At 51.9% G+C, this 21,905-nt stretch overlaps 4 protein-coding genes across 4 annotated transcripts; 1 reads left to right on the forward strand and 3 right to left on the reverse strand.

The window, feature by feature from the left end:
- Positions 1-179: 179 nt before the first annotated feature.
- BCR38DRAFT_389243 (NF-X1 type zinc finger protein) lies at positions 180-4,265 on the reverse strand. Its single transcript, XM_040857540.1, has 2 exons — positions 3,479-4,265; positions 180-3,145 (listed from the first exon to the last, which is right to left on the reverse strand). The coding sequence occupies exons 1-2, from the start codon at positions 3,889-3,891 to the stop codon at positions 253-255; spliced, it is 3,306 nt and encodes a 1,101-aa protein (XP_040716946.1). The 5' UTR covers positions 3,892-4,265; the 3' UTR covers positions 180-252.
- Positions 4,266-8,608: 4,343 nt separating this feature from the next.
- Positions 8,609-12,965, forward strand: BCR38DRAFT_170692 (uncharacterized protein). Its single transcript, XM_040853848.1, has 6 exons — positions 8,609-8,821; positions 8,885-9,071; positions 9,131-9,451; positions 9,507-9,598; positions 9,745-12,435; positions 12,499-12,965. Exons 1-6 carry the CDS (start codon positions 8,768-8,770, stop codon positions 12,601-12,603), a joined length of 3,450 nt encoding a protein of 1,149 aa, XP_040716947.1. The 5' UTR covers positions 8,609-8,767; the 3' UTR covers positions 12,604-12,965.
- A 2,774-nt stretch (positions 12,966-15,739) lies between these two features.
- Positions 15,740-18,540, reverse strand: BCR38DRAFT_483648 (uncharacterized protein; the record flags this gene model as incomplete). Its single annotated transcript, XM_040863648.1, has 4 exons — positions 15,740-16,248; positions 16,306-16,577; positions 16,715-17,744; positions 17,799-18,540. 4 exons carry the CDS (start codon positions 18,538-18,540, stop codon positions 15,740-15,742), a joined length of 2,553 nt encoding a protein of 850 aa, XP_040716948.1.
- A 1,823-nt stretch (positions 18,541-20,363) lies between these two features.
- On the reverse strand, positions 20,364-21,767 carry BCR38DRAFT_340412 (Alpha/Beta hydrolase protein; the record flags this gene model as incomplete). Its single annotated transcript, XM_040855786.1, has 4 exons — positions 20,364-20,532; positions 20,746-21,384; positions 21,467-21,510; positions 21,654-21,767. The coding sequence occupies 4 exons, from the start codon at positions 21,765-21,767 to the stop codon at positions 20,364-20,366; spliced, it is 966 nt and encodes a 321-aa protein (XP_040716949.1).
- Between the last annotated feature and the right edge of the window lie 138 nt (positions 21,768-21,905).

A 21,905-nucleotide genomic window follows, 5' to 3' on the forward strand; every position in this document is an offset into this window, starting at 1 on the left:
CCTGATGGGGTGCGTGTATGCTCCTGTATACAAATTACTTCTCACTACCCTGTGCATTATTAGAACATTGTATGGATAACTTTCAAACACAATACTACGGCAACTGCTGTGGCAACGTTATTGTTACTTGAAATAGAGGTGTGCCAGCGCGATTTGCTTCATCAAGAAAATATTTCAAGGCTGTTGATGTTCCCATGTTTATTCATGAATTGACTGTGCTCTCTTTGTTCATGTCTGTCAACGATATTGCTATCAGTCCTCATCCAGCTTCTCCGCAGCAGTAAGCCAGTCCTCCTCAACCGGTTCTTCCTCAGCTTTCTTTTTAGGCTCCTTCCGCAATGCCATGAACCTGCTCCGAACGGGCAAATTCTCTGAACTGGAACCTGTGGTGCCAGCCTTCGCCTGTCGCGCCGTTGAGCGACCAACGACAGAGCTCCAACCACCGGTATTGACAGTAGCGCCAGCTTCTCTACGCAATACATTGAGTGAAGAGTCAACATGACAGAGAGCCACTGATTTTGCCAAGCCGTGTCGCTTCACGCTTTGTGATATTGCCGGCTTGAGGCTTGACAGCGACGATTCGAGTGCCTGAGGTGTCCACGAGCCAGATCCCTTGATGACAACGTCGTCGGAAGGGAGGAAGCTCGTCGCGAAGGACAAGTTAGGCTGTGACGCGAATCCGTGAGCCAGGGCAGACTCAAGCTCCTCAATGGTCAACCCGAATTTGGGTGATGAAAGTAGCAGCGCATTGAAAGGCTCTGGCGGCATCACTATATTGCTTTGCGAGGGCTGTGCTTGTGACACGTCTGTTGCTTTGATTTTGACGCATTGTGCCAGCGTTTTCGCTGGTGCTGAAACAAACCGTGGTGTCTTGAATATAGAGACGTGACGGTGGGGCTCTGGATCTTGGGACTCGCTGTCCAACCCGAAGTCTTCAGCTAGTGCGTGTAAAAATGCACGGTGATGAGGCTTCATGGGTTTGAACCGGAGCCGTTTCTCTTGCGTGTCTGCGGAAAACACGCGGAACTCTCGCTCGTACGTCTGCGCCCATTTAGGTGCACTTTGGTAAAGTTCCAACGTTTTATCGGAATAGGGAACGTGGTCGTCTGTATGGGTTGCTGGCTCTACGTTGAGAGCCGAAGCAAGTCTTGCGTTTCTCTGCAGCCGAAGGCATTCGTCATCGCACTTCAATGGCGGGCGCTCTGGCGAAGGGTTGGTTTTGGTTGCGAGACATCTGACTTCCTGCTTTCTGCGTTGACATTCGCAGGTGACGAAAGTCTTCGCTTGACATGGCTTATCTTCTTTGCACGCGTATGGACAGTGACATGTCTCGGTGCAGACATGATCACACGACTTCCTTACTTTGAGGCAAGGCTGGGAACAATGTGATCCTGAGATACCTGCATCTTCGCAATCACCCGGGCCGTGGCATGTCTTGGTGCAGGAATGGTGACCGCATTTCAGCTTTCTGTTGCAAACCAAGCCGCATCGAGGCTGCTTAGAGGCACACGGTTGGTTCTTCAACGTTGACTTGCCGCATATACATCGTTTCTCGACCAAGAAAGGACACGGCGAGCAAGACTTGTCGTCTCCGTGGCAAGTATGGGATACTCGTGGATGGTCCTGACATGGATTTGGACGAGCACACTCGAATCGACATTCGGGAGGGCGGGTACCGCATGGCTGTGGGGGTTGAAGAACAGTTCGGCCGCAGTGGCAGCTGATTTCCTCGAAGATCGCCTCGGGGCATGTCGAACAAGGGCCAGGATGGCAAAGCTGGGCACACTGATGTTTGTCGCATTTCAGTAAGCGGCCACAGACCCTGACGCATATGTGCTCTGCCTCGATCTCGCGGCTAGTGGTAGTCAAGTTCTTTCTTTTTCGCTTTCGCTCCATAGCTTTCTTTTCGCTGGGGCAGCAATGCTCATCATGCAAATGACGACCGCAATTTAGCTGGGCGCGACAGACTCTCATGCATTCTGGCGTGTCAGTTTCTCCTTGGTGGCATATGGAGGTTGACTTCGTTCGACCGCATCTGCATTCGATTTCCACCTTCTGCATGCAGGGCGGGCAAGACGAGGCATGACATCCCGATCTGCAACGGTGTCCACAAGGAAGAAGCTTGTCGCAGGTCTTGTTACAACTCGGAATCGCATCTTGGCAATTCTGTCTAGGCTGTTCCAAGATCTCATCCAGAGGGGTTTTGGTACAAGGACAGTGCGTTACCACATCGGGAGAAAATGGACAGTGGGCTTCCTTTTCATCCTGAGCATGGCACGCACGTGTACATCTGTGATGACCGCAATCGAATGTCCGTTCACAAGAGCTGTCACAGCTGAAAGTAGCCCCAAACCAGGGCTCTTCGAGACCATCTCGTCCAACTTGGCCCGCTGATTGCTGCTGGACCTGGCCATGGTCGAATGAAGCGACTTTTTGCTCTCGCTGTTCGCATGGAATTTCTTTGTATACCCGGCCACAATAACAGAGAGAGGGGATTGGGATCTCGCAGCTCCCGCAGAGGCCAGAATGACAAGGTTGCTGACACTCATGCTCTGAACAAGGAAGTAGATCCCCGCAAATCTCTTGACAGCTCCACCCGTGAGTATAATCCGTCTCTCTGCATCGTTTTGTCACAACGTGCTTGCCACAATAACAAGGGAGCGCTGGGCCCATTGCATCGCAAGGCGGACATGGCCCAGCGTGACACACCAACATGCACGGATGTGGACATGCTCCTCTTGGTTTCCCACAGGTCTGGCTGCAAGAGTGGGGTGGCTGACCAGCCAGTGACCTAGGGCTGATTTCTTTACCACACCAACAATGATATGACGTAGGCTCCTCTGTCGTGCCCGAGTTACAGCCAGGGCAACGCCAATCACTCGACACTTGACCTATATTTTGGTCGCGTTGTTTTATTTGATTTGTGTGCCATTTCCGCACGCAAGTTAGATGAGTGACGGTCCAGCAGATGGAACAGGACCATACACGCGAGTTTCGAAGCACCTCGTTGGTGCAGATCACGCATTCGTAATTACCATTGCTGATGTCATCATGAATACGGGTTGGTAGATCAGGAGCATTCGACTTAGGCTCATTGTGTGTTATTGACTTCTTGGCTCCTGTTAGTGGTGGTGGTTGACCGTTCCTGTTATACGTTAGTTATTGTGACCATTGAAGAACGGCAAAACATGTGAATGACAGCGTCTCAACCTCACCGCCATGTCAAGAGATGACACCAAAGACAATAGGCAACTCAAGACAGATGGATCCACTTCGAATCAACGCGCCACTTTGCGAGATATTGCGTTGAATGATATCGGAGAAGATAAAGGATATCCCTTTTCACCTCCCTTGTATTGCGAAATAGCTCGCAAAATGAGTCAAGCTACTCAATTTGATCCACCACATTTCACCGGGGTAATATGGCGAGTGCTTAAGAGTTTTCATAGCACCCATAAAATATGAAATACCAACTGACCTTGGTGCAAGCGGTTGCCCGGGCACGAATTCGGGGGCGTCAGCACTCAGACCGGCCGCAATGTCTGCTGCCGACTGAGCCTCCGTAGTGAGATGGCCCCCGAAGGCTCTCTGGGTACCGAAAGTCGTTCGTGGGGTGGTGGGTTCAGCACCTCCGCGTCTCGACTTTCTCGGTCCTCTTCGTCCACGTCCTCGAGCGTTCAAAATGGTGCTTTCGCCTGCTGGAGCCGAAGTCTGCCCAGTTAATATCGGCTCCGCATCTGACGTAGGTTGGCCATGGTTCCTTTCGCGATTTTGGTTTCCTCCACGGTGACGTCCGCCACGGCCCCTGCCAGCCCGTCCACGATTTGGCCGCTGCGTGCTTCCTCCAGTGTCTGCAGCCGCATTTGCTGCTGTAAGTGGCACATCGGCCATATTGGGTTCAGGAAGTTCCCGTATGTCCTGGTGAGCAGCAAGTAGAATTGTGAAGAGAGGGTGGTGGATGTTGTGAGCTGGAAGAGAAGGTATCCTGCTTCGTTCGCAGACAGGGACTAATGTAGCCGTTTGCGCTTTTTGAAATACAGCGTCTTGGGAAAATGAAAAGAAATGCACAGATAACAAGAAAAAGGGGAACGCAAAAGCAAGTTCTTTAAAGGAACTGTCAATGCCAGTATCAGGACCTTATACTAGCTTGTTGTCAACCTCAAAGCTGTGGCAATTACGAATGTAAGCCTGTGGTTGACTCGAAAAAATGATTCATTATGAGCGCGGGTGTCGTTCCAGGCCCCTTGCAGGTCGTTAGGTTTTAGTGGCTTGCCGGTAACCCCATGTTGGAACTTTACAAATAAATGGTGGGTGATCTGCGGTAAGTGCGATTCTGAGGACACAAGCTGAGTCAGGTGACTCGGCCAAGCACGTGACGGATGGAAGCCGAGTCCTGTCGACTTGCGACTTCCAGGTGATTGTTGCGATCTCCAAACCACCTTGCCTTGTCAAATGCAAATGCAATTGCATCCGGCAAAACAAGTTCTTGCAGAAATTTCGGAAGAACGCCGTTATGATACTGCATACACGACAGTTGTCGTCATGAAGCCATCCAGATAAGATAAAAGGGCAATCATCACCCACAACTACGACTTCGACACGCTTCTGTCTTGGACTCGGTTACGGAAGCCGTTGCTCCTATCTTATCAGTCGAACACGACAATGATCCAGTTGATGAAGACAAGTTGTTGGTCACAACTCATCCTCAATTAAGTCTAACGAGCTTACCAAAACGAAGCTCCTTGACGGCTATCCAAGCTTAAAGTCTGCACATACTGGCTTCTTCCACCCGACGCCATTGATAAGCGATCACAGTGTCACATTTCAACTTTGATGCGCGACTCGATCTTGTAACTGTCAAGAGCATTGTGTCAAGCAGATGCGGAACTCGACAGTCCCGGTCTAAAGACATATGTCGATGAGGCATTGCTTCTTCACGGCCCTATTGCAAGCCAACTCATCTCGATGAATCGCCATGTTGCTGTGTCTTCGGCGCTAAAGCCTTGTCGATACATAGGTTTACTCTCCTACGCCGGGAAGACTTTTACGCGACTCATGGGTCTAGTGAGGCTCAGAATGAATTGCTTCGTTGCTCTCCCACAACTCGATTTCCCACAGTGAAGCCTGAAGCACAGGCCTTGCAAGGAGACACATAATTATTCATCAGCATTTGGAGAAAAGCGAGCCTTTACTCCGCGGCCAAGTGGTTTCAAAGAGGGCATCGCAACCGCTGTGGTTTGCATCGAGACCCATGGCGCACATAGATGTAGAAATTAGCGACTGGGCTTCTCGATCTTCTGCCTTCGTTTGTCACCCTCTTGACCGCTCTTTCGAAATCGAAAGATCCAACGCTGCATCGAGACCTACAACACTTGGGGGGGGCGGGGGGGAGATTATGGGCAACGTCGATGATACAGCTGATTTGCACATTGCAGGCCCTCAGTCAGCTTATTGCTTATACGACCCCGTAAACGGAGATGCTGCATTTTCCGGGATACAGCTGTAGAGTTTGTGGCTGGATCGCGGCAACATGGAGACCACCGAATACGTGAGTATCGTCATAATAATCAACAGCTGGGCCTAGGTCTTCAATTTCGGGTACCAATTTGGGAGTTGCCAAATTCCATGGCAAACTGAGCTGATGGTCTGTCGAGGATCAATATTTAAAAGCCTGCACAGTGCTTGCATGCCGCTTCGACAATTCAAACATTCTGGATGCCGGCATATTGGTGTCATACTCTCCGGGCAACCATGCTGATTTGTGCTAGTCAAGTCAGCCTCAGTGCCGTACTGGGCCAGAGAGGCCAGGGATGTCCCCTTGTGGGAACGCAGAAAAGCCGCTGATGAGGGTGTTGTTCACATCAGCTGAGATAGCTGAAATGTTTCCATGGCGAGAAACTACGCAAGTCGGCGACTCTCTTGCAACTACTCTTTTCATTGATGCTCCATACATCGCCATGATTCCACCGAATCGGACCCAAATGGCGGATGCTTGCATGCGGTGGCTTCTGAGCTGTTACTCAAGAACGGTCAGTTGACTCAGGTTCATGACGACAATTCGTTCTACTTCAGCGCCCGGCCGAGGTATCAATATCGATCCTGCTGCAGCTGTGTCCAGCTTGGCAAAAGCGACCCGGGCATCCAATAGACCATCGAATCATTCATACAGCTAATCAACACAGCCTACTATAATCCATCGGTCAAGCGCTAGATTCCTAAGTGCCTAGCTAAGCTTTATTAGCGCATGCCGCTGGGTGAAATGCAGCACACGCGTTCCTGACTCCTGTCTACTGTTGTGATCTATCTCAAATAGGAAACAGTGGCAAAAGCTCTGCCGGCTAGCTTCAGTCTGAAGATCTGCGTTGATGGCTGACCCAACACGAAAATCCGGGGTCAACCACTGTGGAGAACAGCGGGAAACACGCCGATAGCCGCCGACTACTCGGGAAGTCTACCCGTGTTCTGAGACACGAACAATAACCCCCGAACGAGAGGCAATAACGGGAGTGTTACAGTCTCTCACTTATACCTTGCCAACCGGGTTGAATTGACTTAGACAGACGTTGCCGTAGCGTTAGACGAATGCTAAGTGATTCCTAGTAATGGCCCGAGGCAGTGGAACATGGCAGGGTTGTCTCCACCCTGCACCAAGACGTCCTTGTCCTGTTAGCTAACCAATCATGAGTCGGTTCTAAGCCCATCTTGGAAGTTGGTGGGGATCCACAACCTAGTCAGAAGCCAGCACCCAAGTCCCATGGAAATCGAACGGTTCGTGTTTTGTCATGCTACACAATCGACACACAAGGCTTTGCCCTGCGGACGCCTCTGGGAAGACAAAGTTGGCGCAAGGCTTTCAGGCAACATGCTCACAACAAGGGAGCGGTACGCAGGAGCATAGGGCATAATCCGATGCATATTAGCAGCAGATTGTGCTACACGACGCGCCGACAAACCCAGGGCGCGACTTGTATTCGAGAGCTCCTCCAAGCTGAAAACTCGATCTTTCCATTTAAGGCAAGTAGCGCGTTGGATCGAGTGGGTGGTGACCCTCCCCTGATTTCTAGACGTTTTGCGTTGAACAATTTTAGTAACCGCGGAAGGCCCACCGCGAGGGCTGAAAGGTATCTGGCTAGCCATCTAATGCGGCCTTTAGTTGCTAGATAATATCCCCAAGAGCCACCCCCCTAAATGGAGTAGGATGACTTGCTGTATGCAGCAAGCATGGGCGATGAAGTCGCATCATGCGATGCGACCAGTATGGGTGCAGCCACACCCTCATATGCTTGCATCCAACGTTGGCTGATCGCAGCTTCTTCCTGGACGTCTCTGAACCTGTCCCTCCGCATCGAACAATCATTATTCTTCCTTTTCCAAGATTGTCATACGCGGGATCGGCTATCCTAGGATCCTACTCCAATCTGAGCGTTGCGCAATGCTTACTCCTGGGGAACCACAAACTACCCCTCTCATCATTTATCGGCACGCCTTATTGCTCTCGTGAGATTCCTCGGTCTCCAATCGCATAGCCGATCACCCAAAACGTGCCTATTTGGATTCATTGAAGATTGTGGCAAAACAACTACTTCCAGAGCCTCATGGGTCTGAACTGCATTGGGAATTAAGCTAGCAGTTGGTCGCGTCTGCAGGAAACAATAGTCGACTCTGGCACATCGACAATGACTTGGGCAGCGTGGTGTAAATCGAATGAAGTTGTATTTGGTGAGCAATGCGGGGTCGCCCTCGTGCACCTCAACGCCACCTCAACTTCAACTGCATACTCAAGTCATCCAAAGGTTTGCGCGTCAGACTCTAAAACTGACTGAAGGATGTCAACAATCGTTTTGTTTCGATTGACTTACACTTGTAATCTGTAGATGCCTTCGTCTTGGAATTCGAACTTTCCACACGCACAGGACCGACTGGCCTCGGCCGATGCAGAACCGCGATACATGTTCCTCGTCACTTCAATTGGTTAATTTCCAGATTTATGTGTGTAGGGCGCCGATCAACGTCGTCAGAACTCAGCACCATGCCTTTGGGAGCTTAGTAGGGAACTTGATGCGCTACACCTAGCGTAAACTCCCATTAGACTCGTATCGACGCCCCAACGTCCATGCACTCCATCTCAAGGCCATCTTCATGTTCCAGCTGCAATTTCCACCATCATCATGCCCGGTGCCTTCTGCTGTCGCGTTTTACACCCTACACTATTGGTTTGGGCTGGCTGAATTGAGGCGGAGAGAGGGGGAGGGAAAAGACAATATTGCTCGCAGCAGTGCTGTCGTGCCTGACGGTTCGCACAGTCCACCCTTGGTGCGCTGCCTTCCCTTATCTTAGTAGGTGCCCACCCACCCTTCAACAGCGGCTGGACTGAGGCGTTCATATAGACAAGAAAAATGAGAGAAACAAAGGGTGGTGATGAGTAGTGGCCTTGACGATCCGGCTCCATGCGTGGCGAATGTCTGTTCGACAGGGCCAGGTATGTCCGAGCTCACCCAGTGAAGTACCATCGCGAGGTAGTTCGATATGAGTTCAACATCGTTGCCCAGAAATTACTATAAAGACGGGGCCCGGCATCCGTGTCCTTGGCCCTCATATCCAACACTCCGGGCGACTCCATGCTTCCTTTATAGAACCCACACTTTCCCTTCGTTGCTTTAACACCATTCCGCTCGTTTGTGTCTCACCCCTTACTTTCGTTCCATCTTATCAAGTTTTTGTGCTGCGTTGAGCCTCTACGGGAGCCAAAGGTGTTCATTCCTTCACCATGAGGGCCACGCAGGCTAACACCGTTCTTGTTTCCTTGGCTTTGGTGTCTTCGGTGAGTACTAGGAAACCGAGTCAACACAGTTTGTAGAGGCTGATACTTGGTCTTTTCTTACAGGTCTCGGCTTTGGTGACTCCTGATATCCTGCCTACCGGATGGAGCTACTCAGGATGCTACACCGATGTTGGTCGGACGATCAGCTCGGCCCATACCGCCGACGGAACTATGACGGCTGAGAAGTGCATCGCTTTCTGCGACAACAAGGGGTTCGCCTTTGCGGGGACTGAGTGGTATACTGAATGCTGTCCGTTGCCCTCCATTCCTCTCGCCTGACTCTACCAACACTTCACTAATATTTGATAGTCTGCGGTAGCACCCTCGCACCAGCAGCAGCCCAAGTTGCCGACACAAACTGCAATACTGCCTGCGGCGGAAACACAACGCAAGCATGCGGCGGCGGAAACCGACTGACGCTATTCAACAAACCCAGCAACCAGGGACCGCAGCCAAACAACGGCATTGCGGACTGGCCTCACATTGGCTGCTACAAGGAGGGAACTACTGGACGGACCCTGACGTACGCCCCTGGCGTCCCAGGCGCCCAAAATAGTGGCAGGACTTGCACAGCTGCTTGTGAGGCAGCTGGCTATATCCTTGCAGGAACAGAATATTCCGGAGAATGCTGTAAGTTAGGCCTCGGATGGTGATACAAAATAGTCGGGTTGCTAATATACCCCAGTCTGTGGAAACACGATCGCCAACGGTGGCGTCCTGGCCACTGCAAGTGACTGCAACATGTTGTGTAACGGAAACTCGAGCGAAGTCTGCGGCGTATGTTATTTCCATATTCCCGTGTTATTTGTTCTACTCTGTTAAACTCTGCATTGGGGCTTTCTGGCACTTGCGGGTTGACATGGGACCCTTGAAGCATTGTTTACCCTTTCCAAAATGGCAATTGCTAACCCTCGAGCTCATAGGGACCGGGCCGTCTAAACGTCTATGACTACAAGATGATGTTCCCCGTCACTCTCAGCAGTAGCAGTGCAGGGGTCTCTTCGACAGCTTCTGCTGTTTCTTCCGCAGTGTCTTCCGCAGTGTCTTCACCCACAGTTGCCAATCCGGGTGTCTCAAGCACCGTTACTTCGGCTGCAGCATCTGTCACGCCGACGGCTCCTTCTCAACCGGCCTCAATTGCCAATTTTGTCTTCTATGGTTGCCAGCAAGAGTCCACCGGTGGTCGAGCCCTCGCCTTGTATACTTACGCCGATGACACGATGACGCTCGACACTTGCCAGGCTTTCTGTGCGACTAAAGGGACGATCTACTTCGGGACAGAGTATGGACGGGAATGCTACTGTGGCAACTCATTATCAGCTCTCTCTATGGCCGCCCCTGCGAGTGATTGCAGTATGATCTGTGCTGGTAACCAGTGGCAGTTCTGTGGCAATGGCAATCGTCTGTCGGTCTACGCCAGGAACGGAACAGCAGTTCCCAGCAGCTCGAGCACATCCGCCAACTCACAAACGTCGACATCGTCTTCCGTCGCTGTCGGCACCGGGTTACCTACTGGCTGGACTAGCCAAGGATGTTGGCTGGATGGGCCTAACGGTCGCATCATGCCCACCTACCAAAGTCCTGATAGCCAAACCCTGACCCAGCAGTCGTGCGCCGCGCTATGCGACAGTAGGGGCTACAGTATTTCGGGAACCGAGTACTTCACCCAGTGCTTTTGCAGTAATGCCATCTATAACGGAGGTTACAGGGTGACGGATCAGACAAAGTGCGACACGCCTTGTTCTGGCGATAATACGCAAATGTGTGGTGGTCCTGGCTACATGAACATCGTATCCAGGGGTACGCCGCAAATTTACCAGCAGCCCACCACTCAGTTGGCCGGTCTCAATGGCACGTGGACCTATCAGGGCTGCTACGAGGATAACCTGAACAATAAGCGCACTCTCCCCTGGGCTCTGCATTTCCCTGGTACCATGACGCCGACTCAGTGTCTAGCCAAATGCGGTCAGTTCCGCTACGCTGCCGCTGGTCTTGAGTATGGCGAGGAATGCTATTGTGGTGATCCTCGCGACATCGCCATAGCTGGTGCCACCATGAAAGCCGACACGGAGTGTAATGTGGTTTGCGCCGGGAACGCCTCAGCCATCTGTGGAGGTGGCTCGAGGTTGTCTACATACTTCTGGACCGGCTCGACGCCCCTGTACACTTGGAGCTATCCTCAGACCCAGGAGCTGGCGGGCACATACTCCAATCTGGTTGGCGGAGTTGTCACGCCCCTCATGACAATGCAGTCCATCACTGGCAAGGTCACCTTCTTAGAGAAATGGGGAACTGGTGCTGAGAACAGCACGGGAGCCTACGAGCTTGATCTCTCGCAGACAGGCAACTTTGAGAGGGCCTGGAGAACCATGCATCTTAGGACGGATGTCTTCTGCTCCGCCGGTATAATTCTCCCCGATAAGGCTGGTCGACAGCTTACCATCGGTGGTTGGTCACTCGACTCCACCTACGGTGTCCGTCTGTACTGGCCTGACGGTTCTGACGGTGTTCCGGGGACCAACGATTGGGAGGAGAACGACAACGTGCTCAAGCTTCAGAAGGGACGCTGGTACCCCTCGGCCATGATTATGACAAACGGCTCAATCTTGGTTGTCGGCGGCGAAGAAGGCTCTAATGCTGCGGCAGTTCCTAGTCTCGAGATCCTGCCTTACACGGGAACGGCACCTCTTTACATGGAATGGCTCGAGCGCACCGATCCCAACAACTTGTACCCCTTCCTCTGCGTTCTCCCCAGCGGCGGTATCTTTGTCAGCTACTACAATGAAGCCCGAATCCTCGACGAGCGCACCTTCGCCACTATCAAGACCCTCCCCAATATGCCCACAGCCGTCAACGATGACCTGGGTGGCCGTACTTATCCGCTGGAAGGAACGGCAGTTCTCCTTCCCCAGTATGCCCCTTATACCGACCCTCTCGGCGTGCTCATGTGCGGTGGCTCGACCCTCGGCCACGAAGCCCTCGACAACTGCGCTTTCACCTACCCGGACGCCGCCAACCCGACCTGGACCCTCGAGCGCATGCCATCCAAGCGCGTCATGAGCTGTATGGCACCCCTGCCCGACGGCACTTATCTTATCGCCAATGGCGCCAAAGAGGGCGTCGCCGGCTTCGGCCTCGCCGACGATGAAAATTTGAACGCAGTGCTCTACGACCCTAGCAAGCCGGTACACTCTCGCATGAGCGTCATGGCCAACACCACCGTCGCCCGCCTATACCACAGCGAGGCCATTACCCTGCTCGACGGCCGGGTTTTGATTACGGGATCTGATCCTCAAGATGGGAAGCACCCCGAGGAGATCCGGGTCGAGGTCTTCACTCCACCATACCTTTACAGCACACTGCCGCGCCCGACTTTCACCATCACGAACAAGGACTGGGAATATGGAGCGAATGTGCAGTTCACGCTAGGGGCCGCAGCCAGGAATGGAGGGATCAAAGTCTCCCTTCTTGGCTCGGTATCGAGCACTCATGGTAACTCGATGGGTGCCCGGACACTCTTCCCGGCTGTCACTTGTACGGGTGCAACTTGTACCGTTACGGCGCCGCCGAGTGTGTATATTGCGCCGCCGGGGTGGTATCAGATGTTCGTTCTGGTGAGTTACTTAAATCCACTAGCCCCTTTTCCACAGACTTCGAGCTAACTCTAATACTTTTAGGATGGTGATATCCCCGCTATCGGAGTCTACGTCAGAATTGGCGGTGATCCCGCCATGCTGGGCAACTGGCCGCCTTCAAACGACTTCAGAAAGCCGGGCATATAGACTAATGGATTTTTTTTGTCTGAGCAGGGTTGGAGTTCTACTTTTTTTCTTTTTTTCTTTCATGTCTATAATTCGAAGGCTTCATGTATACATAACATCTATTGGCTACTGTCTTCTATCGGGAAAGGTAAAGGTTGCTGGCATTTGTTGTGACTATGCCTATTGTAAGGAGTTGATGGGGTTTGGGCGGCTATCAGGATAACAAAGTAAGGGACATAAGAGTTTGAATCGTGATTTGGGTCGGGTTGATATTGTAATAACGTCTCGCATGAGACAAGTCACAGAAGGGTACAGCTGAGGTAATATCTCGTAATGGCAGAGAGCCGAGCATTTGTGGCAAGTAGATCGAATTCAACTGTCTAACTACATAATGTTTCGTTCGGTGATATCTCTTCGTCAACGCCTTTCATATGTGCTGACCAGCCATCCAGAAGATGATACGTGAGTAGCAAGTACAAAACAATCCTAATGCGGAGCATTCCTATATCTGCATGCTATTTCAACAACACATATTGTAGTAGTGCTTTAACGGTGTTTGTTCTGCGGGCAGGCCCTATGTCGCCTATCAGTAATAGTAAGATGGAAATAACCTCTTGTTTCTTCGCAAATATTTATTTACATTCCACATACCTCAATCCCTCTCGAATAGTTGACGGACATTTCAACCAACCAGCACCTTTTGAAACATCCCAGCTAGTCTATCATCCAATCTGACCTGACGTTCTGTCCGGTCTACTCAGATCACATACTTCAGACGAAATGCGCCCGACTCCTCGGACTGTTGTTATTCGGGAGGCGCATTTCGAAAGTACAGTAGTCTAGCGATTGAGGTTCATCCCGTCGCCGCCCGACCGTTGCGGGGGCCGCGCCGTTGAGAAAGCTAGAATCCAGACCGAGCTTGGCCATGTTTTCTTTCCTCCAGGCATTATTCGTTTGTTGACGTCTGCTTAATTCGTACCCATGGCCTGTCCCGTATATCCCCTGAGCATCTATATCTCCCTTCAAACCACCACATCGAGACTACGCCGAATTGCAACTTTCTTCCGGAGACCAGCGCATACAGGTGCTCGCATGGATCCCAGTTTCGCCACAGATTGAAGCTCTTGTACGTATAACGTGATAGAGCGCATGTGCCTGTTGTAGTGAAACTGGACTCTAGTTTTGGCAGCGACTATCTTGTTGTTTCTGCAAGTGCACGGGGTCGATCTCATTTATTGGCAGTCCTCGTGTAGGGAGAATAGTCGGCGTATAAAGCCGAGTCCATCTATTTCTGTTTCTCACAGCACACATATTAATATCCTAGATATTCTATTGCTTTGTCCTCTTGAATCCTGTTCTCCTTGCAAAATCGTAAACTCCTCGTCAAGAGTCGAAAGCCCATAAAGTCCTCATACACGAGCTGGCGTCCCCCAGGGGTCACCGCTATCCCCGATACTGTTTATATTATACATTTCAACGCTGTACGAGGAGCTAGCGGAGCAGCACCCACTACTTTTAGTAGTCGGGTTCGCGGACGACACGAACCTGCTAAGCGTCGGCACCGATCCAGACACGACCTGCCGCCGGTTGGAGAGCGCATGGGATACGTGTCAGCGGTGGGCAGTGAGGCACGGGATGGAGTTCGCTCCTGACAAGAGTGAGCTAATGCACTTTACTAGGGCCCGAGAGCCCTTGCCGCAAAGTATTCGCCTTGGGGACGCCACAGTGTCGCCGGTAGTCTCAGCGAGGTTCCTAGGAGTCTGGTTCGACCACAAACTGACGTGGCACGCCCATGTTGAGCGTGTTAAAACAAAAATGGCAACTCAAAAGCTAGCCCTGACAAAGCTAGTCAATATGTCGTGGGGCTGCGATCTTATACGGGCGAGGCTGTTATATACGGTGGTTATCCGTAGCGCGATCGCCTTCGGGGCGACTGCGTGGCATACTATAAGTGAGGAACCGGCAGGGCCAGCTAAGAGCCTGATGGGGATACAGAACGAGTGCCTCCGGGTAGTCTGTGGCGCCCACAAAGCGACGCCGGTTCGCCACCTGGAAGCAGAAGCAGCAATCCCGCCACTAGACCTCTATCTTAGTGCCCGGGCTGCTAAGTTTGAAGAACAGCTACGGCTTAGCGGGAAGAGAAATCTGCTTCGCAGCGCGAGCGCTAAAGCGTCACATATACTCCGGCAGGGTAGGCCGGCGAAGAGGAAGCAGGCGTCGCAGCTACTCCGACCGGCAGGGTACACTATGGAGAAGGAGGCCCGGGGCTCCGAGTGGATGAGTGAGGAAAAGGAGGTCCCGGCTGCCCTCCTCGGCCACTGGAGGAAGAGATGGCTCACCGGAGCAGAGCATCACGATCGCCAGCGACGCGCTATCGCTGAGGAACCGGAGGGCCCTTCGATGCAGATACCGAAAGGGGGCAGGTATTTCGGCCTGAACCGACTGGAGGCGTCTACGCTGTGCCAGATCAGGACGGAAAAAATAGGACTAGCAGCCTTCTTATTCAAGACAGGGGCTTTTGGCGTGTACTCGCCGCTATGCCGCTGTGGCGACGCCCCTGAGACGGCAGAGCACGTAATCCTCTTTTGCGGGCTGTTGGAAGGACCGAGGGAACGATTACGGGCCGCCATCGCACCACGGCCACTATACTCTCGCAGAGACCTCGCAACGGCAACAGGAGAACCAGTAGTTAGTGGGACTATTGTAAGGTGGCTGCTAGGGACGGGTCGGACAGCTTCAAGGCCCAGATAGCATCGATCTTCTCAGGGGGGACTTTGTTGGTAGGTTGAGAACCAACGTAGTATGGTAGTGGACGTAACGCAGTCGCCAATAGGGCGAACCGACGACGCAGCGTATGTATTTAGTCCAGCCATTAGGGCACGGTTTGACATACGGGAGTACTAGTAGAGGTACCGGGGGCTTCGAGCCTACGGCGTATTTAATAATAATAATAATATTAATATCCGTTATTTGCAGGCCCGCTTTCATAACCTATGCGCTAAGAATACCCCAACCGCCCCTAAAAACACGCTCGGAGAGGATTCTATACCATTCCCTTACGGTAGTGGCAAAGTGGTATATTCAAGCCCGCCTCTATGTAAGCATAGAACTGGGTATGTATTTCTTTCATGACTTGTTAGATCGTTCGTGAAGCGTGTTACGGGAAAACACCTGGAGGACACTGAGACTCTTCCCTGCTAGACAAAGTCCCATAAGCCGAGTCCTCGTCAACATATCCATCTCCATGCGACTGTGGAATGCCAAACAACAGCCCATCGAAACCATCGAGCCCGACATCAGAATTCCAGTCAAAGTATGGCTCCGGACGAACAGCCTGTAGTTTCTCATCTAGGCTCCAGCTTGCCGCCTGGCCCACCACGTTGTGCACCGTCGCAGCATTCACTTGGGGCGGTGCTCCTGCTCCCGCGACACTGCTCTCCGGAACTCTGCTCCGAGATGATCTGTACATGTCGAATAGCTCAAGTTGCGTATCGCGGAAGATGTCAACGATCTGATCCCGCAGCGTCTCCTCAACCGGGCTCAGTGCCTCCGCGATGCGAATTTCGAGTTGTTGGCGCACTCGTGCTGGTAGTTGACTGCGCAGAAACTGTTCGTAGCGCTCAAACTCACTGGTCGGGGAGGCGCAGTGCTCCGAATAGTCGTGGTCTGTGCGAAGAATGAGTGTATATTCCCAGCATCGAATTTCGTTTACCCTTAACCTACAAGGACTTGGTATGTTGGTCGGATCCGTGTCCGTAAACAGGATCATGTAGACTTCTCGCCACTTATCACCCTCGCTCATCTTCTTTTGCTCAGGACGCCGACGTCTCAGGAGCTCTTTTTGCGTCGCATCGAAGCCCTCTGTTTGGAGTGGCGACCGCACCTCGCATCGTTCGTAGGACCGGACGTGGGCATCTCGATGCCTTTCTGACTCGAAAGTGGTGTGGCACCGGGGGCAGCTGATGGGCAGAGCGTGGTTTCGATATAGATGTTCCCTGGGGCCGTTAGCTTCCGGTTGACAGACACATCTATTGTAATAACATCAACTGTGGGATCATCCGGAATGTACCCCAAAATTGGGGGCAGTCCTGGTGATCCCTCAATGGAAAACAGCGAGGTTAATGTGGCTTACTTGACACGATGGTTTGTTTCCCAACCAGGACCTGGGCAAGACCTCCAGGCATGGTAGCGTTGCGGGTTGTTCTTAAAATAAGGACATGCGAGTCTCTTGCAGGCCCCGCCATCCTCTCTCGTCAGGCGGGCCTTCTTAGGATTGCGGTCAGCATCTTCATTTTCTTCAGACTCATCTGGCAATCTTTTTCGAGATTGGTTGTTGTGATTCCCGGTATTTATCGCACTTCCAGTCGAGTTCTGGCCAGAAAGCAAATTCTCACAATTTTGGTCTCCGGAACCCCCTGAGCTCCCGGCACTGGTGTGAGCAGCTCGGCGAATGGGACTGGGAGACTCACAAGTGGACCATATGGTGAAGAAGTAGCGCATGAGTCGATCGAGGAGAATCCTCTCCTGTTCCACGCGAGACAAGAGATTGGTGCTCCCATCAGAGGCATCGCAGTCGCTTTCGCTCAAGGCTGATGTTGATATAGTGCCAGGCGACCTAGACTCCAGCTGTGCGCCGAGCGAGCTACTGTCCTTTTGCGCAGTTTCTGAAACCTTTTCGAGTTCTGTCAGGTTGCTTTCAAGCTCCTCGAGGGTCTGTTTTGTACGCCCTTCAAAAGCCCGCCGGGCAAGATGATTCTGAGCCCGTGTGTACTCTTTACTGTGCGCAGAAACAGAGTGAACTTCGGTCTCAGAATTTGATGGATTGCCAGACTTGGGCTGGACCGCCGAATCATTTGCTGGCAAATCTGCTTCTTTGCCAGTATTATCAGCCATTGTTTGATCCGGAACTCGGTCGGGCAACTTGTCGCCGCAGTTTGGCTCCTGCTTTAATGTCACAGAACTCTGTGTGGCACTGGGCGAGAGCTTTGCATTAGAAACCATGGCATCGTGTGCTGATCGGGAGTTGTCATAATTGTAGACTCCTTGGGCATCACGACAGAGTCTCGTGGTTTTGGACGGAGAAGGCATGCTTTGTAGTGGGCTCCCTGGTGGCGTTGTTTCTGGAGTTGCAGGCATGGAGCGCGCATTACCAAGACCTGGGTCTATTGTCGTTAGGTTCGGTTGTTGAGGCCACTGCTGAAAGTTCCCAGACGTACCCATGCCACTCATGACGCTCGAAGCGCTTGTAGGCGGTGTTGGAAACATGTGGGCGCGGTCAAGAGATGGTCGTCCTCCTGATGACTGTGGCTCAGACGTTCCCATATGCCGGTACTGCAGGATGGCTGAAACACCAGGATATGGACTGCCAACTTGGATCTGATCCTTTTTCCGGTGCTCCGCTGCCGCCATGATCTGCTGCGTTCGGGCCTGGTTTGTGGGATGATAGAGTAGCGCACCGATGTCATTTACGAACAATGGATACAGCATCTCCGTGATATTTTCTTTGTTGGCAAAATCCAATGCTCTTTCAAACGGTATCCATACGCCTTTCAGATGCATAGGTCCGACTTTGACCACATGCCGGACTCTTTCGGCTTTCAGGATGCCATCTCTTCGGCCTCGGGTCATGCCAACAACATTGAGCAGCTTGGTGCCGTTGACCATATGGTTATCCTCTCGCCGCGCCACACAAATGCCTCGAGCCTCAACTTGAAAGCAGAAAGACCCTTCGTCCTCCCACAGCGTTGCCGTAACCCGTGGTTTGAACCCAGGGGGGGCTACCTGTCCAGTGGTGTCTATGTTTCTTTCACCCTGAGGCTGATGTTCATTCGCCGGTTGATATAGCGAAGGCAATGGTCCTCCAAGTTCAACCCTTGGGACGTATGAACCAGCAGGCGGCGAGGTCATCGATTGAGCCGACGGTGCAGGAGCCCTCGGTTCTGCAAGTGTTTGATTCATTGCGACGCTTTGAATAGTATCCCCTGAGGCACGCGCGCCGGCTGAGCCTCGTCTCTCTTGCCTGGTCTCTGTTGCAGACTTCCTATTCGATGACGCAACTTGTTTACTGGAGTTTTCCGGACCAGCTGAGCGATGACTTGGTGCTAATGGAGCTTCATTATGGGAATTTGAAGCAGCAGCCGAGACTGTGCGAGACTCGGCGAGAATGGGCGATTTAGAAGAACTACGCGGCAGAATACTCTCCCTGATTCTATAGAGATGCTGTCCGAATCCGCAGCTGAGTGGTGAAAGGGAGTGAGGGGGCTCAAGTGGACTGCCCGGAACGACGCCAGGAATGCTAATGACCGGTGATGGTGCTCGTAACATGCTGATATGGTATCTGCAGGTGCTGCCTAAGCTGGATACTGACTAACAAGAAACAAGGCGCCAGTTGGTTCTGCAATGGGAGCGTGGGCCGGCGAATGCATGTCTTTTCAACTACTTTCTGCGCGACATCTGCGCAACTGCGCAACTGCGCAACTTCTGTAGGCCGCGACCACGGAGATGATTAGCGCAAGGCATTTTCAGGCGGCCACGACTGGGGGCTGTGCCGTGCTGCCTCAAATGGAGACAGTATATTGACCAAGTATACCAAGGCAATGTGAACTACTTATTCAATCAGTGAAGTCACGCAATTAACCGTTCTCATAAGCAGTAGCCATTTTCATATTGATCTCACATTGCGTCCAGGGAATACGTAAGGCGCAGAAGGTGCTTGGCTTGTCGAGTTGTAAACCCCAGCTGAGGCGAGGCGAGAACAATTTCCCCTGTCCTATGCTATCCTATGGTATCCTATCGGAATACCCAGGTTCCCAACTTTACGTAAAGAGCTATAGGAATGAACAAGCTTTCGGGAGCAATTCAGTCATTCTACGCGGGATAGTTTTGATCAGGGAACTCACTATTTGGCTATATTTGACTGGTTTCACATCCAAAGACAAAGGATATTCGGAACCATGATATATACTATTTACCTTTAATACGACTAGCCTGATTGTCTTTTAGTTATTTCACCCTGTTCGTACTCTGAAATACAGGTTTCAGCCCAAGGTATACCACCATTTCGTAGATTCTGTTAGTCTAAAAGATACCACGATAGTGCTTCACTGGAAGCATCACCTTGTATTTTGATCAGGGCTAGCTCCAGTTGGAGCGCTGCCCAGAATCTCAATTTCAAAATAACGGGAACTGCCCCTAAGTAAAACATTGGGGGGTTCACTCCTGATATCAACGCTCATTAGACCGGATGAAAAAAAACCTCTGCCACTTTGTTACCGCTGCTTCAAGAATACCGACCAGGATCATCATATGCTTCAGCAGTCTGTGCATCCATTGATTCCCATTTGATGTTTGTCAGACCAGCCGCCCGTATACAAATTGCGCTACTTCACATCCCGGATTTCTATGGAGCAGAATATGTACAATTCATCCACCACAGCGTCGAGATCATCGTACAAGCCCAGAAATGAACAATGCAATAATGGCCGAAACACATGCATTCGTCTAATCATACAATTTATGTTATACAACTAGCTAGCCTCAATTGTACCATCTATCTTGGCGTCCTGAAAGGGCAGGGTATCAATAATCAGAGAGCAAGGGGGGGTTCATGAGAGCATGATAGTCCTCCTCTTTAGCTAGGCAAACTGGGCGCCCCTCTTTTTTAAATTATTGGTAGTGGTCGCCAAAATTTTGCATTTTGGGCTCTCTCTCGCGCTTACGTTTCACATTACATCACCGGCTCAGTATCTCTCCTCTCACCGTACTGACCCGGTGACCTCATGTCATAACTTTTCGCGCTTCTCGTCTGCAGCGTTATTGGAGACAAAATCTAAGATGGCTTCGAAGTAGCCCTCTTCCAGTACGCTCGAGTTGTGATCGCCGCCGGGAAGCGGCTTCCAGATCTTGGTCGGGGTTGTGGCTAGTTCGTATAACTTGCGCATGTGAGCAGGCCTATAAGAGGGGGTGGCACATGATGTCAGTCATCAGTCTCATCCATCAGTGGGAGAAGCCAAGGGTTGAAGATGATGTGAGGCAGGGATATAGTCAGCAACAAAGGGTTTAATCCTTGTCCGCAAGCGGACTCAGGTTTTGTGGATGGTTGTTTGAAGTCATCATTCTGTATGCAAGGCCATTTTGGAAGAGGTGGGACGGGACGTGACGTACGGGACTATCTCATCTTGGAGTCCGCTGAGGAACAGGATGGGCACCTCGGTGATGGAGAGAATCAGCGTCTCACTAGGCCAGACCTGGTGACATAAATATGTCAAGTACTTGGCTGGCGGTATTACCGAAGGGATCAAGGATCGCATCGAGAGAAACGTGTTCTCCAAGATCAGACCAACGATATCTCCGGCGTGTTGATTCTTGGCCACCAGCTTGATACTGACGGCCCCGCCAAGACTCTGTCCGTACACCATCAGCTTGTGAGCACTTGTCTCAGCTCGGTTGCGGAGGTAGTCGAGGGCCGTCTGCGCATCAATCATGATACCCTTCTCATCCGGTTCGCCCGTTGATAGACCGTAACCCCGGTACTCGAGCATGAACACATTGCAGCCGATGTAATTGACCAGCATGCGCGCGATAGGTAGACGGTGGCCGATATTGCCGGCGTTCCCATGGAACATTATTACGGTGCATTTCGAATTGCGGCCGCCGCTCGGGCCGCGGATGTAGAAGGCCGACAGCTTCTCGCCGTCGCTGGTAGGTATTACGAGCTCCTCGAAATCCTTGATGCCGAATTGTGAAGGTCTCGGGACATCAGTGCGAGCGTTCGAGGGGATGTGGGAAGGGTAAATCAAAGCCCTAATTTGTGGGGAGGACAGCTGTTAGCTTCGCGACCTTCTTGGTATCCAGGTGTGGAGCGAACATGAAGCTGTCGACGTACTTTTGCTTGAAGTAGAGGAGGGAGGTCAAGACAGCGGCAACGCCCTGGACGACATGTATTAGCTCGGTTGCAGCGCGGCACCGGTGGGATATGGCGTTTTGGGTTCGGCGGTAGCCTCGGATAAAAGAAGACGAGGCAACGGAAGAGGTCAACGAGATGGGCGACGAGGGCGACCTGGAATGCATACCGTGGAAGCCAGGGCTGGTAAGCGCATATATGTAGCCACGGTGCTCAGGAGCGAGGCAGTCGACTCGAGATAGCTGCCGCTGGAATTTGACGATGAGTACGTCGGGGGTGACATGACTTGGGCGATCGGCTGGCTACGAGATGGCTTGAGGGGATCTCCTTATTTAGACGGTAGAGCACTGCAGAGTGCTGTGGAGCTTGAAGCTAGGGCAATGCGTGAAACGGGGACAGGAGGTCTGGTCGCAGTTGCTAT

Source organism: Pseudomassariella vexata (assembly GCF_002105095.1).
Source record: "Pseudomassariella vexata strain CBS 129021 chromosome Unknown BCR38scaffold_5, whole genome shotgun sequence".
NCBI classification, from domain to species: domain Eukaryota; kingdom Fungi; phylum Ascomycota; class Sordariomycetes; order Amphisphaeriales; family Pseudomassariaceae; genus Pseudomassariella; species Pseudomassariella vexata.